At 39.7% G+C, this 17,705-nt stretch overlaps 1 protein-coding gene across 1 annotated transcript in view; it reads left to right on the forward strand.

Moving 5' to 3' along the window:
- The window catches only part of LOC120486021 (rho guanine nucleotide exchange factor 26), a 134,875-nt gene that overhangs the window by 79,480 nt on the left and 37,690 nt on the right, over nucleotides 1-17,705 (forward strand). The window contains 1 exon segment of the mRNA XM_039681860.2: nucleotides 14,145-14,299. Coding sequence (XP_039537794.2) covers nucleotides 14,145-14,299 — 155 coding nt within the window.

Here is a 17,705-nt window from a genome sequence, read left to right on the forward strand (position 1 = left end):
TCAAGTGACAGAAGCACCTCAGGTATATCGGGTGGAGTGGGATAATGGAGGATATTCAAAAGTCTGCGTATATTATAGAATGAATATCGATTTTTAATAAAACCAGTCTGATCATTAGACACTATTGAAGGTATAGCAATTTCTAATCGACATGCTAAAATTTTGGCAAATATTTTACTATCAACATTTAACAATGAGATAGGTCGATATGAGCTACAATCTAATTTACTTTTACCCTTTTTATGAATTAAATAAATAACTGCTTGTCTCATGTCTTCAACTTCTCAGCAAAGATGAATCTTTCCCATAGCATAAGCTAGCTTACGCAATACGAGAGAACCTCTCATAAGATCTTTTAAGATATCAAGCTCTCTATCTTGCAAGATATCAATTTCTATCTTTTTAAGCCTTTCCTGTTGTTTTTTCTTTACACGGGCACTATATGATATGATTTGGCCTCTGAGATAGGCTTTTAATGTTTCCCAAATTAGACAGTAGGACACCCCTGGGGTCCGGTTATGTTCTAAAAACTCATGTATTTCCTGAGAAAGAAATTTAACAAACTCATTATCTGAGAGAAGTAATGTATTAAATCTCCACGGCCGATACCCACTGCTTGTGGTAGGCAAGTTTAAAGTAATTAACAGTGGAGCGTGGTCTGATATCACTATTGCTTGGTATTCACATTTGCTGACTGTAGAAAGTAAACTATTATCAACAATGAAATAATCGATTCGAGAATATGTTTTGTGAACCGGTGAATAGAAGGAGTAGCCTCTGCGCCCAGGATTCTGAAAGCGCCAAATATCAGTCATTCTGTAAGTTTTAAGAAGCTGTCTTCGAAGATACAGAACAGTCTTGGGTAGTCTTTTTGTATCACGCAATTTACCAAAGCACCATTTAAAAGGGTAAAAAATTGAATTTTGTGCAGAGCTCTCTAAACGTGCAACCTACTCCATTGCCTGCTCGCTAGCGCCCCCATAATGCAACAATTCTAACCCCATAGTGAGGTACTATGTAAAAAGGTAATATATGTGCACTAGTCAAGTCACATTTATTTATATAGCGCTTTTCACAATACAGATTGTATCAAAGCAGCTTCAAACTGATAACATGAAAGTAGCACAACACAGATCAACAACATTGCTAAACACTAAATAACCCCAACTGAGCAAGCTCAAAGCAAGCCAAAAGCAAGGCGACAGTGGCAAGGAACCAAACTCCATCAGATTGGATGGAGAAAAAACCTTGGGAGAACCCAGGCTCAGTCGGGGGCCAGTTCTCCTCTGGCTTAACATTCATATTGTTTAAATATAAATATTAAATATAAATATTGTTTATGAATCAAACGGCGCCATAACATATCGCAGGCGTTGAGTCGTCTCTTCACAGGCGTTGAGTCGTCTCATCACAGGCGTTGGGGCATCCGAAATCCCCGTGAGAGGCTGGACACAAAACTGGACCTGACGAACGCCATTTTTCTCGGGACAAGCGTCCCGAGATAACAGCAGAAAGGCAGATGGGAAATAATTAGCATAGCTGATGTTCATAATGATTTCCGTTATAACTCACAAACTCTCCGTAACCTGAACTCTCCGCAACCCAACCATACGCGCCGACCCGTTTGTCTAAAAGGCTGTCGAGCCCCACTGGTGCGTTAAGCAGTTTCAGTGGCAAACGGTTCCGTATGGCATAACAGAGGACTAGAAGATAAGCATTATGTGAATGCTTGACTAAAGAGAAGCGTCTTTAATCTAGTTTTAAACTGTGTCAGCGAGTCAGAGGCTCGGACCGTATCGGGAAGGCCATTCCAGAGTTTTGGAGCTAAATGCGAGAACGCCCTCCCTCCTTTACTGGACTTCGATATCCTAGGAATGACCAGAAGCCTTGAATTTAGTGATCTTAAGGAACGTGGTGGATTGTAGGGCGAAAGAAGGTCCGTTAAGTACATAGGTGCTAAACCATTTAGGGCTTTATAGGTCAGTAGTAGTATTTTGTAGTTGATGCGGAACTTAATAGGTAACCAGTGTAGAGATGATAAAATCGGTGTTATATGATCATATTTTCTTGACCTAGTAAGAACTCTAGCAGCTGCATTTTGTACTAACTGTAGCTTGTTTATTGAGGATGCAGGACAACCAGCTAATAAAGCATTACAGTAATCTAGTCTTAAGGTCATGAATGCATGAACTAATTTTTCAGCATCAGAAACAGATAGCATGTTACGTAGCTTAGCAATGTTTCTAAGGTGGAAAAAGGCTGTTCTTGTAACATATGAAATATGATTTTCGAAAGACAAGTTGCGGTCTAGTATAACACCCAGGTCTTTTACTGTTGTGGATAAAGTAACAGGACATCCGTCTATATTAAAGTTGTATTGTAAGAGGTTTTGTGAGTAGTTTTTTGGACCAATAAGTAATACCTCCGTTTTATCTGAATTTAATAGCAGGAAATTTCGCGTCATCCAGCATTTTATATCTTTGAGACACTCTGTCATTTTAGATGAGTTAGTGTTTTCATCTGGTCGTGATGAAATATATAATTGAGTGTCGTCAGCGTAACAGTGGAAATTAATTCCATGTTTTCTTATAATAATACCAAGTGGCAGCATATATATTGAGAATAGCAGAGGGCCTAAAACCGATCCTTGCAGTACTCCATAGTCTACTGACGTTATCTTTGATTTTTTCCCATTTAAACAGACAAAATGAGAACGGTCCGATAAGTACGATCTAAACCAGCTTAATGCCTGTCCCTGGACACCGGTGAAGTTTTGTAGTCGATCCAAGAGTATTATATGATCTATAGTGTCGAACGCAGCGCTAAGATCAAGTAGGACTAGTATTGAGATACAGCCTTGGTCAGAAGCTAAAAGTAAATCATTTGTAATTTTAACTAGCGCAGTTTCTGTACTATGATGCGGTCTGAATCCTGACTGGAATTTTTCATAGATATCATTTTCTTGCAAAAAAGAGCACAATTGAGCGGACACTACTTTTTCAAGTATTTTGGACATAAATGGAAGATTTGAGATGGGTCTGTAATTTGCCAAGTTATTTGGATCTAATTGCGGTTTCTTAATGAGCGGTTTTATTACAGCCAGCTTGTATATTTTTGGGACATGACCTAAAGATAAAGACGAGTTAATAATATTGAGGAGAGGCTCTTCCACTGCAGGTAATAGTTCTACTACCGTTTAAAAGTTTGAACTTATTACTTTTATTTAGCATGGATGCACTAAACTGATCAAAGGTGACAGTAGAGGCACAGCTGTTTCCAATGAAAATAATAAGAAATGCTTCTTGAACAACAAATCAGCATATTATAATGATTTACATGCAGCGTTGCTGGGCATAACGGTGTAGTGGCAAAACAGCTGCAAAGTGTCCAATATGTAAACTGCATGCCTGCACATTTTTTAATGTTAAAGACATTTACATTACACTTAACACTGTAACATTTCTGCAGACTTTCTCACATCAAATTCATTTCAGACTACAATCTGAAACATAATGTCTTTTCTACTTAGTGCTGTATATTCTATAATACACTGTTAGAGTTTTGTATTATGGTATTGCAGAAAAATACATTCAGAAACCATTAACAGAACCAAGTGCCATAAACAGTAAGTTCAGCTCCAGTTAAAAAGTTGGTTTGAAAAGTAAACATCACAGAACAAACAGTTCTAGAGAGATACGTATGTACTGCTGTTTGACATTTTGCCTGTAACATCAGCTAATGAGGAACATTGTCTAAAATGCATAAACTATGCAAGCAATACATGTAAAATCTTGCACATGCAGACTGTCTTATGGAGAGGAAATATGTACTTAATCTTATAAAGCATGTGCGTACAATCTTTGTTCTTTTCCACAAACCTCTTTAATCTGTTCACAGTAATGTCCATGTCACAGCTGAGGGCCTTCTCAGATTGAGTAGAGTAGAGTAGAGTTACACAAATTCTAGTTACTTGGAAAGATTAATCCAACTATTTAAAGAATGTGGAGTGAAATGATTTGTTTGGAGATGTGAACACAACTATATGCTCCTTTTTTTCTCTCACAGAAATTAGCAACCCAGACAGCAAACTGACATTGAATCAATGTGAAAACGACGTCTCTCATGACATTGAAACAACGTTGATTTTGCTCATCGAATTAACGTTGAACCAACGTCAGACGCGGCATTCTTCAAAGCTAAATGAAAATCGAAAATTGGTTTGCTTTCATAACGTTGAAACAACGCGTTGATTTCAAGTTGATTTTCCGTTAGTTTTGAAAGAATGACGCGTCTGACGTTGGTTCAACGTTAATTTGATGAGCAAAACAATGTCAGATCAACGTTGTTTCGATGTCATATTTCCACGTTGATTCAATGTCAGTTTGCTATCTGGGAAGAGTTTAGACTTTAGTCTGCCTTTTAATCATTGGATTTGTCATTTACTTGCCTTCACTTTCATGTTGTGCTCTGTACCACAAGAAACAAGCAGACCTATGGGTATTTGCTGCTGTTTGTTTTTTACTCATAACAGAATACTTGTTCATACTTTTTTTTTAACTCATACACACATGCTGCTCCCTCGCTGTGGGTCTTCACATCATGTGTTCATCGTGAATTATTTCCAAACACATTATGCATGTGCTTTTTAAACTGGCTTTGCATGTACACAGTGATGCATTACACACACTCAATGATGTAACCATATTCACAATCTGCTGCTTGAGCAGTGTGGGAAAGTTCTGCTGGCACATTTGGTACAAGCAGATGTCTAAAGGGTTCAGCACAATCACGACTTTGCTGTGTCCAGTTAGGAGGTCAGTAGATCTCACACCAGTCTGTTCATGCACACACATACAGCTGAACTGCAATTACATGGTGTGACAGGGTGGTTTTAGATTGCAATGCAATTAGTGCTCAGGAAGTTGAAATATTCAATATAAAATTGGATAATAATGTCCAAGTGTAGGGACGACTAAATTAATCATTTAAATTAATCATCTTGTCTCCCCACCCAAATAAATAAATAAACAGTTCTTTGCAACCTCACAGTGTAACTTTGTCTCACATTGTGATTCTTACAATTACCAGGCTTCCATTGGCAACAGTCAGTGGGTCTCATTCATTAATTGTGTAATGTGTGCGCACAAGTGTTGTCACAAACAGAGAGAGACAAATAGAGAGAAGAGTGGTATAGCTTGAGCTGCAAGGTTCTTCTGTGAAAAACTGCACATATGAATTGTAATCTGGTTCTGTTTAAAGTTACCATGAGATCAAAATGAACAGTTTTTGTTTTTATGGAATTTTGCTGTTTATCCATGCACATTATTTTTTACTTATATGTGTTACTAGGTGTTGTGTGCGCTGTATAAACATGATGGCTGTAGTTCTAGACTAAATGTAAGCTTGAATTTACTCATCTCACTTGACACTTGCACAAAAACACAGTATTCCTAAAAATGACGGAAAACAGTGAAATCCAAAATCAGAATATTACACAAACCTGCAATAATTAAATGTATTGAATTACACATATACTCCATGTATTTAATCACACTTTATTAAAGAGATAGTTCACCCACAAATGAAAATTCTGTCATCACTTAGGCCCCGTCCACACGGAGACGCGTTTAGCTGTATACAGTATGTACAAATATTTTGTCGAATTGGTGTTACGTCCAGACGGATCAGGCGTTTTGGGACACTGAAACCGCTATTTTTTGAAACCGGGTTCCAGGGTGGATAAATCTGAAAACGACACCCTTGCGTTTTCGTGTGTACGGCCAATCTATATATTTTGTGAAACGATAATGTCATCGTAATATAAAAATGTCATGCGTAATATTACTTCATAGCCTTTTATTTTACTGCCTACAGCACGCAAGGTTTTATGAGCATGCTTCTTCTCGCATTTTTAGTGGATCTCTATGGCAGAATTACAGCCCCATACTGGTCTAGGATGTCTACTACATAGTTTTCAGTCGGTTTCAGTGGTTTTGTGTGTACACAGATATTTTTCGAGACACGTTTTTTTTTTAGAACGAGGAAAAAAAAAACATCATCAGGGGAAGCTCTGGCTTCATGTGGACGTGGCCTTACTCACCCTCAAGTTGTTCCAAACCTTTTTTTTCTGTTGAACACAAAAGAAGATATTTTAATGAATGTCAGTAATCAAAGCCATTGTAGCCATTGGTAGCCATTGTCTTCCACAGTAAAAAAAAAAAAAGTGTCTGGTTCCATGTCTGGTTACCAACATGGTTACAACAATATCTTCTTTTTTGTTCAACAGAAAAAAGAAAAGGTGAGAAAAAGTAACGCAAATGTAATGTAACTTTTCATACAAAGTAACACAATATCAAATGCATTTTGTAATGACTTTTAAAAGTAACTTTCCTCATCATGGGTGTTAAAGCCATACTGCGAAACTTTTGCCCGCTAGATGGTGCTCGACCTGTAAATTTCACATCTAGCGTCCCTAGAGGCCACAAGCTCCACTGCACAGTCACAAATTAAAGTCAACAAACAGTCAAACGGTCAGCCTCCTGTGTCTTTAGATTGTGTGTGCTTGCAGTGTTTGAGGCGGGCCGGGCAGCCTTGCCGCGCTCGATTCCCTATAGCAGTCTGATGAGAAAGACCGAGTCGGGTGAGCTTGCGGGGCTTATCATGTCTGTGAGTGAATGTGTGCACGGGACAGCGGGCACATTTACTGCACTGAAAACACCTTCGGCCAGAGCTGACTGTAACGTTATATGTGTTGGTTTATTTTTACAGAAACCGTGGGACCGTGGTGTGTAGTGTTTGTAGGTTCTACTGAGTCGTGGGCATGTTGACACGTTGAGTCGATTTTATTAATGCGAGCCCTGCACTGAGGCGGGCTGTGTTTGTGTGTAGAAATCGAGTGGACGCTGTCGCGTCTAGCAGCCGCTGCTCTCCGGCAACTATTTTTTAAATAATTTTTAACTATTTTACGTTATTTTAACGTTCTGACGGATCACTGGACCGTGTATCTACACTCAAGCGAGAGTAAAAGCCTTCGCCTCGCTTGGAACGTTCTCATTTAAGTTGCCATCCTGATGCTTCGGTGTGTGAGTGTGGTATACTAACCTCATTCTCCACTCATCTTCTCGACTCTATGCTGCCGCTACTGTTGGCTAGCTGCCTGTTCAACAATGTGGGCTTGCAAGTTTTACACGTAGTTTATCCTCCTCTGGACTGTTCTTTCAATTCTACATCGACCCGGGGCAGGTCTGACCCTATATACAGCGGCTGTTCTCCTACTGCTCCGCGGGCTCCTGTCTGTGCCTCCCCCGCCAGTTCTACAGCTACACCCAGAGATCGCGCTCCTTCCCCGCCGGAGATACTTCCACCACGGATCTCACCGGAATTTCCACTTCGACAACTCCAATCCGATAACATCATTCTGGTCCACTGCTCGCCGTTCTCACCGATGCTCAAATCGGGCCGCTGACTGCGGTTCGCTTGCTTACCTTGCTAAGGCAGCATGCCCCGCCCCTGGCTACAACAACTCTACTGTCAACTTTGGTCTCCTGAATGTCCGCTCTCTCACTAACAAGGGTCAGCTTATCCAGGATCTCCTCGTTGACCGTAAGCTGGACTTCCTCTGTCTTACGGAGACCTGGCAACAACCCGGTGACTTCTTCCAGCTCAATGCATCCACTCCACCTGGGTTTGTTTACCATTCTCATCCTCGTGGCTCTGGCCGCGGGGGTGGTCTCGCGCTGCTCTATCGCAAGAAGTGGAAGTTGTTGCCAGTCTCCATTCCAGTTTTCCGCTACATGGATTGTTCTGTATTTCAACTGCCTGGTCCCACTCCCACAGTTATTGCCACAGTCTACCGTCCTCCCAAACCACACAGTGACTTTTTAAACGAATTCTCCACACTACTCACCCTCCTCTCTGCTCTCTCTCCTAATGTCATTCTCCTAGGTGATTTTAATATACATATGGACAATACAAACCTCCCACTCACCAGAGACTTTACCTCCTGTTTAGACAGTTTTGGATTCCATAAGTTTGTTGATTTCCCCACCCACATAAAACTCACTTGATTTGATTTGTTGCTCTGGTTTAATTCCCTCCAATTGTTCAGCTGATGATGTTCACATTTTCTTTTGTCCTTTAATATCTCCCTGTCTCTCTCTGTAATTAAGCCAGTCCGCCAGATTTCGTTTCGATATATTAAAAACATTGATCCAGACATCATATCCTCCTACATTGAAAATTTGCCTATTCCTGATCTTTCGTCTCCGGACCACCTCACCATCCATTATAACTCTGGACTTTGCAATATTCTTAACTCCCTCGCCCCTCTCAAAACCCGATCTGTGTCCTTTTCCCGCTCTGCCCCTTGGTTCTCATCAGAGCTCCGCCTCATGAAAGCCAAGGGTCGCCAACTTGAACGCCTCTATAAAAAAACTGGTCTCCACATTCACAAAGAAATGCACACAACTCATCTTCTTCTCTATTCAAATTCAATAGCTTTAATTAAATCAAACTACTATTCTGATCTCATCTGCTCTAACGAAGGAAATTCCAGGTCTCTCTTCTCAATAATGCACAAAATTTTTAACCCCCCTGATTCCCAACCCTCCCACATGTACTCTAGCGAGACCTGTAACTCATTGATTATCTTTTTTAATAACAAAATCAACTCCATTCATGAGCAATTACTTTCGACCTCCTTGCCTCCCCCTCCCCATTTGCCCCTCCCTAATAGCCAGTCATTTTGTTGCTTTTTATTGCCCTCCTCCTCCAAAATTTCTGATCTCATACGTAAATCCAAGTCCTCAACCTGTTCTCTTAACCCCCTCCCCACAGTTCTGGTCAAAACCTGTCTCACTTCCCTCCTCCCCCTCATAACCTCTATTATTCATTCCTCTCTTTCCTCTGGTATTGTCCCCTCACTTTTCAAAACTGCTTCTGTCTCTCCGATTCTGAAAAAATCTGGCTTAGATCCAACTAACTATAATAATCTTCGTCCCATCTCAAATCTTCTCTTTATTTCTAAAATCCTTGAAAAAATAGTGTCTGCTCAACTCCACGCCTATCTTACCCTCAACAGTCTTTATGAACCTTTCCAGTCTGGTTTTCGCCCCTCCCACAGTACCGAAACTGCCCTAACAAAAATCACCAATGATCTACTCATAGCTGCTGACTCTGGACTCATCTCCATCCTCATCCTTCTTGATCTTAGTGCGGCCTTTGATACCATTTCTCACACCACTCTCCTCAATAGACTCTCTTCTCTTGGCATCTCCCATACTCCTCTTGATTGGTTCCACTCATATCTCTCTGACCGCACTCAGTTTATTCAACTCAAATCTTTCACATCCCACCCCTGCCCTGTCACTTCTGGTGTCCCTCAAGGTTCAGTTCTTGGCCCCCTCCTTTTCATCACCTACCTACTTCCCCTTGGTAATATTTTCCGCAAATTCAACATTCATTTTCATTGATAAGCAGATGACACTCAGCTCTATATATCCAGCAAACCCACCTCCTCGCTCCCCCCCTTGTCCCTTACTAACTGCTTACTTGAAATTAAAGACTGGTTCACCTCAAACTTCCTAAAACTTAACAGTGATAAAACTGAACTCCTTCTTGTAGCCACCAAATCCACACTTTCCAAAATTAATAGTTTCCCATTACCCATTGACAATTCCTTGGTCTCCCCCTCCCCTCAGGTCAAGAGTCTGGGCGTAATCCTTGACTCCTCCCTATCTTTTCAGTCACACATTAATAACATCTGCCGGTCTGCATTCTTCCACCTTCGCAACATTAACCGCCTCCGTCCCTCCCTTACCTCTCACACTGCCTCTATCCTTATCCACAGCCTCATCACCTCCCGCCTTGATTACTGCAACTCTTTTCTTTTTGGCCTCCCTCAAAAATCTCTCCATAAACTCCAAATTCTTCAGAATTCAGCTGCTCGTGTCATCACCAGAACCCCCTCTTTTCATCATATAACCCCTGTCCTTCAACAGCTCCATTGGCTCCCGGTTCAATTCAGAATACAATTTAAAATCCTTCTTCATACTTTCAAATCTATCCATAACCTTGCTCCTCCATATCTATCTGACCTCCTCCACATCGCCACCTCCTCCCGCTCCCTCAGATCTTCCTCTTCCATTCACCTCACTGTACCCCCTGCTCGACTTGTCACCATGGGGAGCAGAGCCTTTAGCTGCTCTGCTCCCCAGCTCTGGAACTCACTCCCGCCTGACCTCCGCAGTGTTAACTCTCTCCCCCTGTTTAAAACCAGACTCAAAACCCACCTGTTCCAGCTTGCTTATTTGTAAATACACTGTTCTTGTCCGTCTCCGACTGTTTTATACTCTTGTGTTCCCTGTTTTTATTCTGTAAAGCGACCTTGAGTGCTTAGAAAGGCGCTGTTAAATAAAATGTATTATTATTATTATTATTATTATTATTATTAGAAATGAACTCTGGGCTGTGGGCATTTTATTACACTCATAACACCATCGGCTGTGGCCGGAATACCAGAAAATACTACACTGCTTATATGAATTTATCTGGTTTACCTTGGAAACAGCATTTGTGTGCAGGCAAGTTTTCAGCATCGGTCGGGCACCCCTCCTCCTCCTTTAGCTCACGCCAGCGAGCAAAGCGAAAGCTAGACCAATGTGTTAATCCTCGTCCTGGCTTTTAATTTGTCACTTTCCCCTTTTCTTTTTTAGTGTCCTCTGATAAAACCGTTGCCTTCTTCCTTGTAGCTGTTGTTCGACCATGACGACGGCAATACAGACGGCAATCACATGCAAGTTGCGAGTAGCAGTAACATCAGAATCTGAGGAAGTTTTGGGGTGGTGGGGGAAGTGACGTATGCCAGAAAGCGGTCAAATTTTGTAGTTCTTTTTGTGCTCGGGTTCCTACCCGAAACCCGAAGTTACATAGTGCTTGTAAAAGCGATACAGACACCTTCAGGATACGGCAGACGCGTCATTCAACCTATTGTAAGTCGATGTACCATATCAATGGGTTTTGGTAATATGTTATAAAGGTTGAAGAGTTCCACAGTGTGGCTTTAATATATGTCACGATAGATAGGAAAACGCATGATTGCAACTCACATTTAATGCTAACTTTAAATTGTGTTTATGAGGTCCCAAGCCCTGAAAGGGTGAAGGCCCTATTGTTTTCATTAGGATTATTAGGGCCAATGCCCTAAAAGGGCGCAGAGCCCTATTGTTTTCCTTAGGATTATTAGAAAAAAAAATTAGAGGGAACATTGGTGTTCGCGATCATAGGCCCTGTCCCAAATGGCACACTTCATATGAATTTTCAGCCTTGTGTACATATATAAGGCGTCCGTTAAATCCATGGTGTCTGTAGGCCTATTATATTTATATAAGCAGTGATGAAGGGCCAAAGTTTAGGTAACTAAAGGAACCGGGGTTGCGGTGCCACCGGCTTGGGCCCGTAATCGCTGCTCGCAGCTATATTTGTGTTTGAACTTGCTTTGAGGATAGTTGGTATTACCATGAGCAACTTCTTTGCATTCTCTTAGGTGTTGTATGTCACAGTGCCGTATATTTGCTGAGAGTGTTGTATTACACATTTATTAAATGTTTAATTTAGGTTCCAATACAATTGTATATAAACTGAGAAAGTCATGTACTTTGTTTTTTACATTTTAAGGTTATGATGATGATAATGATATCACCTGTTAAGCATGAGAGTCCTGCCAGTCCTGTTCTCTCTATTGTAAGTTAAATGTATCAGATTACTGAGACTCTTTGTATTTAATCTTGCTCAGTCGTTGAATAGTTAGCTTGATTGGATTATCATCAAGATATGTGAATGAGACTGTTATGCTGATGAGATCAGGACTGGGGAAATGGGCTAACTCCTGTACTTCATTTACATGCCAGCTCCATGTAATTAATTGTTGTAATGTAATGAAATTTTAATGTACATAAATTAAAAATGTAAGATTCCCTTAGACTAGGCTTGATGACTACAGCTACCTACTGCTCGTGTTCTCAATAAAGAATCCTGCTGAAGATACAACCATGTCTCCTGGCCTTCGCTTCTGTGTTATTAACACTTTAGAAGAAAAAGTTCACAATAGTGACGAAAGGCTCTGCAAAAGGTCACACATTCAGAGAAATTAACTCTCTAAATTCTCATATAGAATGCTTCAAATTCATTTGCATTAGAATGAAGTTAGAAGGACAAATGTGTGTGCATATGCATATGTTTGCAATTAGGCGTTTTATGTTCCTTTTCTGAGTTCTCCTGTTTGTATTATTATTAGTGAATTAGACCCAGGGCTCTATCTTGCACCCGGCGCAAATGACTTTATACACAAACGCATGTGTCATTCCTATTTTGCACGCGCACAAAGCGTGATTTTTTCCCTCAAAAGACGCACATCGGTAAACTAGGAAATGAACTTGCGCTCCCTGGGAGGATTGGCGCAAAAAGGAGGCGTATTTCGGCGCAAACATTCCCTGGTGCTATTTTACAGTTCCAGAAAACAATTGCGCCACTGACCAGAAAAAAACTGGTCTAAAGTCAGTGGTGCGTTGCGCGTTGTTCATAATGCTATTTTAAGCGCGCATACTTGGCCATAATGTAGCGGGTGCACAACGCGCTTTGATTCTCTCATCAACACAGCAGTTTTTATTTTTTCAAATCATAAATTATAACAAAGAAAAATATTAACACATGAGGGAAATCATTGTGGTTTACATGAAGATGAAAAAACCTTATTACCCATGTACTAGCCTGGTTCAACCAGACTCTAGTACATTTCATTTGTACATAGAGTCTGGCCCCTCTCCATTGAGAAACGTTTACTTCCTTGTAGGCGGGTTCACTATTAAAGTTCAAATCTATTGGATCTGCCCAGAGTCACTCACGATCTGCCATAGCCAATCGCTAACGTGTGTTGGTGAGTGACGTATGTCACGCGCCGAAATGGCTGGAAACAACAAGTCCGAATGATCAGAGGATTATGTTTACAATAGGATTTCAGTCAAAGAGAGCTGCAGGTTTTGTTAATCTAGGAACAATTATTAATTCGAAATGTATATTTGACACGAAGGACAGCTGATTCATTCAACGGTGGAAGCTGTGTCTAATCATTACAAATATGCCGCTGTGGTCGTTTTCTGATCTGCCGCAAATGCTGTAGCTGCTACAGTGAATGATCAGTCTGTCTCTATCTGCAAAAAAAAAAAACTGCTGGGAAAGATCAGTTCTACAGCAAAATATAGATGGGCAAACAAGGTGGACGAGGAAGAAAAACAGGATAAAGAGAATGAAAGCTAAAGATATAAATAGATTTTGTTAGTTCGTTTTTGTAAGTTTGTGAGAGCTATTTTTTTGTTACATTTGGAGGCATTTCTTTTAGTTATTTATTATTTATTTTATTATTTATTTTTCTAATACAGAAGACAATATTTCTATCATCATTTCATTCATTTTTTTTTTATCTGTCATAATAAAACATTTAGACATGAATATGATCATCCTAGTATAGTATTCTATTATTATTTCTGTTTTACATTAAGCGCCATCTAATTTCAGGGAATGAATTTGTTCACTCGGCTCATCGTCAGCAAAAAACGCTTGGGTGTGAACACAAAAAAACGCGTTGAAAAACGCTGACGAATAACGCGCGTTGATATTCGTCCCGGTGTGTACGGGCCTTTACACTTGCGTTTTAGTTAAAATAGGGTCCCCAGTGTCTTTTCGAGTGCTTCAGTCCTTTGTCCTTGAAAGTGGCAGCAATGATTGATAATAAAAAGGTTTTTATTATTATTATTATTTTATAAGTTAAATTGGTAAAACAAATTGGAATGGATTTTTTTTTACACTATTCTTGACTTGAAATCTCCTAAATAGAGCATAACTGAAGCAATGGAACCATTCTCTGGGGTCTTGAGACAATCTTTGTTTAAAGCTGGCTGATTTATTATATTATTGTTTTGGAGTCAAAATACCACACCCCTATCAAACTATTTTATATACTGCTCTTAATATATGTAATTTGGAGAAAGATGAGGCCTTGTTTAATTTCTTTCATGTCATCTGTCTTGCATTAAAAACATTAACGATTCTGTTTGGCTCACACTTTCTCGTTTCTCACATTTTCTCTGCAGCCATTCCCACTGGTGTCGTCCTCCCGCTGGATGGTGAAGCGTGGTGAGCTAACGGCTTTCGTAGAGGAAAATGGGATCTTTTCCAAGAGGACATCTCGCCAGCAGGTCTATTTCTTCCTCTTCAATGATGTTCTCATTGTCACACGAAAGAAAAGGTGAGCTGGACACCACAAATTATATCTCTCAAACAGTGTCCAAATGTGCCTCTGTTTTTCCCCTGCTGTTATTGTGCCCGGCAGGATACTACAGAAAACAGGAAATGATTTGGCTAAAGTGGGAGGATATGAAGGTACAGCTTGTATGAATGGTTGGATCCTGTTGCAGAGATAGGACAAAGTTAGCTTTACCACTTATTCCATAAGGAAATGACAGAACTCAAAAACTGTTGTTAGGATATAGCAATTGAGAGGGCAGAATTTTGTATTAAAGGGGTGTGAACTGAGAAATCAAATTTTCTGAGCTTTTGACATCTACAGTAAGAGGTCATCATATTATAAGAATATCCTGTAAGTTTCAGAGCTGAAAATGCCTTTTTTTAGTCAAATAAAAGCTTTTATTAACATCAGGCTCAGCAAACGACTCATTTTTCAAAGTGGGAAACTATGACAAAGAGGATAAAACACCACCCCTGTGGAAGAAGTTCAATGTCTATTCAAGATGACCAGTTAAGCCCCGCCCACTGATTCGTGCATTACACGCATAGCTAAATAACATAGGCCTATCTAGTGATGACAAACCGGATCGAGCTACCGAGCAATATACTTGCCGTTTACAAAATAGTGTGCAGTGCCTGGTTGTAGAAGAAGACAGTCGCTGCATATGCTTCCTCTGGAATCCAATAAGAATGCATGGTTAAACTTTATTTTTAAGCTGATGAGGGTAAAACATTGTCCGTTTGTACGCTTCATTTCACTGAGGATTGTTTTGTAAACAAGACAGGTCGAGACAGGATTTGCAGACCGATTAAGATTAAAAAACGGTGCCGTGCCTTTTATATTTGATCCGAATGGTGCAACACACGGATTCTGGCTCAAACATGTATGGGCGAATCATTCCGGTTGCCATTTTACAACATTGGACGTGTTCAAAACAATTTCCCCCAAGTGTACTGACGAGTGAGTTGAAACTCATTGTAATGTGCAAAACTGTTATCCACTCACAGCAGTGGTCGTTTACTTCCAAGTCTTGATGCAAGATGCCCATAGAAATCGAGCGTTTTTGAGCTAGGCTCAAAACTAGGGTAGAAAATAGCCTATTACTTATTCATTTTGATGTTTTTGAATGTAAAAACCAAGCGAAGTTGACATCAGACAACAATGTATATATATTTTTTAAAAAGCCAGTTCATGACCCCTTTAAAATAAACAGAAAAATTGTCACTCAACGTCATCTTTTCATCATCTTTTATGTGTATTATACAACAATGTGGAGTGTGATTTTCGAGTTGGCCAGTGCTCAACATCAATATTAGAATATTATTATACATAAAAGTTTGCTGTCCTATCAGGTTAATAAGTCTAATAAAAATAAGACTAAACCCTTGAGTCTTAATTTCATTTCATTGAAGTAAGACCTTGTGAGCACTGCAGATGATACGTGCAATTCACCGTGCTCCAGATTTTGCTTGTTGCTTGTCTCTGTTTTTTTTTTTTTTTTTTTTTGTGTGTGTGTGTGTGTGTGTGTGTGTGCATTCCAGAATGTGTTATGCCGTTTCCTTTGATTCTGATTCTAGTTTAAATACATTTATTCTGCCACTGTGGCTCATTTTCAAACTTTTTGGTAATTGTCCTAGACAAACATTGTGTGTTGTTCTGTAGCTCGCACAAAGCAACTAAAATAGAAACATTAACAAACATTATCTTCATCATGTAACACTGCTGACGGTGGTGTCCAGTAGGACAAGAACTCATGATAAGATGATAACTTATTGCTTGAATGATTTTGAGCCTGGTTAGGACACTCAGTTTTTCTTCTAAAATTGTTTAGCTTGAAATGACACATTTAGAACATTTCACCTTTGAGGCTTGCAAAATAAACATTTGTTTTGTAGCAATGCATTGATTCAAAATAGTGTGTTTGTGTCACATGTCTTACTTGCACAGTGGCTGTTTGTCAGCGTGTTATGCAGTTAGCAAATTTTTTTTATTTTTTTTATTTATTTTTTGTTCTTGTCAAATTTGGGAACGTTCTGCACACTATGACAAGGGGACATCCTCCAGGAAAATAAGATGGTGTTCATTTCCACCAGCGAGTACGGCCCCCAAAATCTGTGTCTGGGATTCAACTGAAAATTGAATAAAAAGAAAAAAGAAGGTTTTTTTTTTCTTTTTTTTTTTTCAATCGTTGTGTGATGTTTATTCTGGTACACGGTCTGTATACAATATGTGAGGGGAGCCTGAGTCACACTACTCGCTCAAATCTGAAGCAAAACAAACCCCACCACGCCACCACACTCTCTCCACTTCATCCCTCTTTCCATTCCCTCTCTCTCTTTCTCTCTGTTCAACTGTTTTCACTCATTTTCTCTGGTTATGTAACTAACAATTAATTCAGCTGGTTATTTGTCTGTTATCTCTTTTCTTCCTTTATGAATCTATTTCTCACGCACACTTACAGTATATGGGCTGAAGTGTTTGTTTCATGTTGCATATCCTTTTTTGCATAATAATAATGTTTTTTAGTTTTATAGACAATAGAAAAGGACACCATGTTCAGTACACTGTTGTTAGGCATGTTTTTCAAAGTGTGAGTGTACAAGAAGTTTAACAAAAAGGTTCAGTATTGTACGCCAACATCTCTCAAATTTGTAATTAATGTATTTACCAGTATTACCGGTAAAAGTATTTTAGAAAATAATAGATATTACCATATCTCTGCATACCAGCACAGAGGCCTGTGTTTATGTTTAAATGAAAGTGTGTGAATGTTTTGTCCTGGAGCTGGAACGTCCCTTGGCTGCTGGAGAGGATGTCATTACAGCAGTGTAGGAACATCAGATTGCCAACTGATAGAAATTCCCTGCTGGATGCTGTAATATGCAATTATAATACGATATGTCAGGAGCAGACGATAGTTTGTCCAGCACTCAGTTTGCTAATGGGAAAGCTGGTTAAAAGTTGACTAGTGCCAGTCCAGGTGCCCCTTGTTGCCAGAACTGAGAGAGGTAGATGTTGTTGATGTCTCTAACAGATGGCCAGCCCTCGGCAAAAAGGATCATTGTACATTTGTGTGTACATATGGGACATCTCTCCTAATTGTGGGCGATATGATCAAAATCTTATTTAACTATAACAAATACAGTAAATACAAATGACAAAAACAGTGCTTTAATGTCTTAAAGGACAGTTGGTCTATTTAAAGGAACACGCCGACTTTTTTAGCTTAGTCACCGAATCCCCCAGGGTTATTTAAGTCCATACAAGGATGTAAATGTTTAATCGATTATTGATTAATTGTTGACAAGAATTTACTCGATTAAATTAAGTTAATTCTCTTCTAATTGAACAATGTGAACATGACATGAGATTCTCACTCGAGAGACCCGACACAAACTTGAGGCAG

This window comes from Pimephales promelas, chromosome 10 (assembly GCF_988280905.1).
Source record: "Pimephales promelas chromosome 10, fPimPro1.hap1.1, whole genome shotgun sequence".
NCBI classification, from domain to species: Eukaryota; Metazoa; Chordata; class Actinopteri; order Cypriniformes; family Leuciscidae; genus Pimephales; species Pimephales promelas.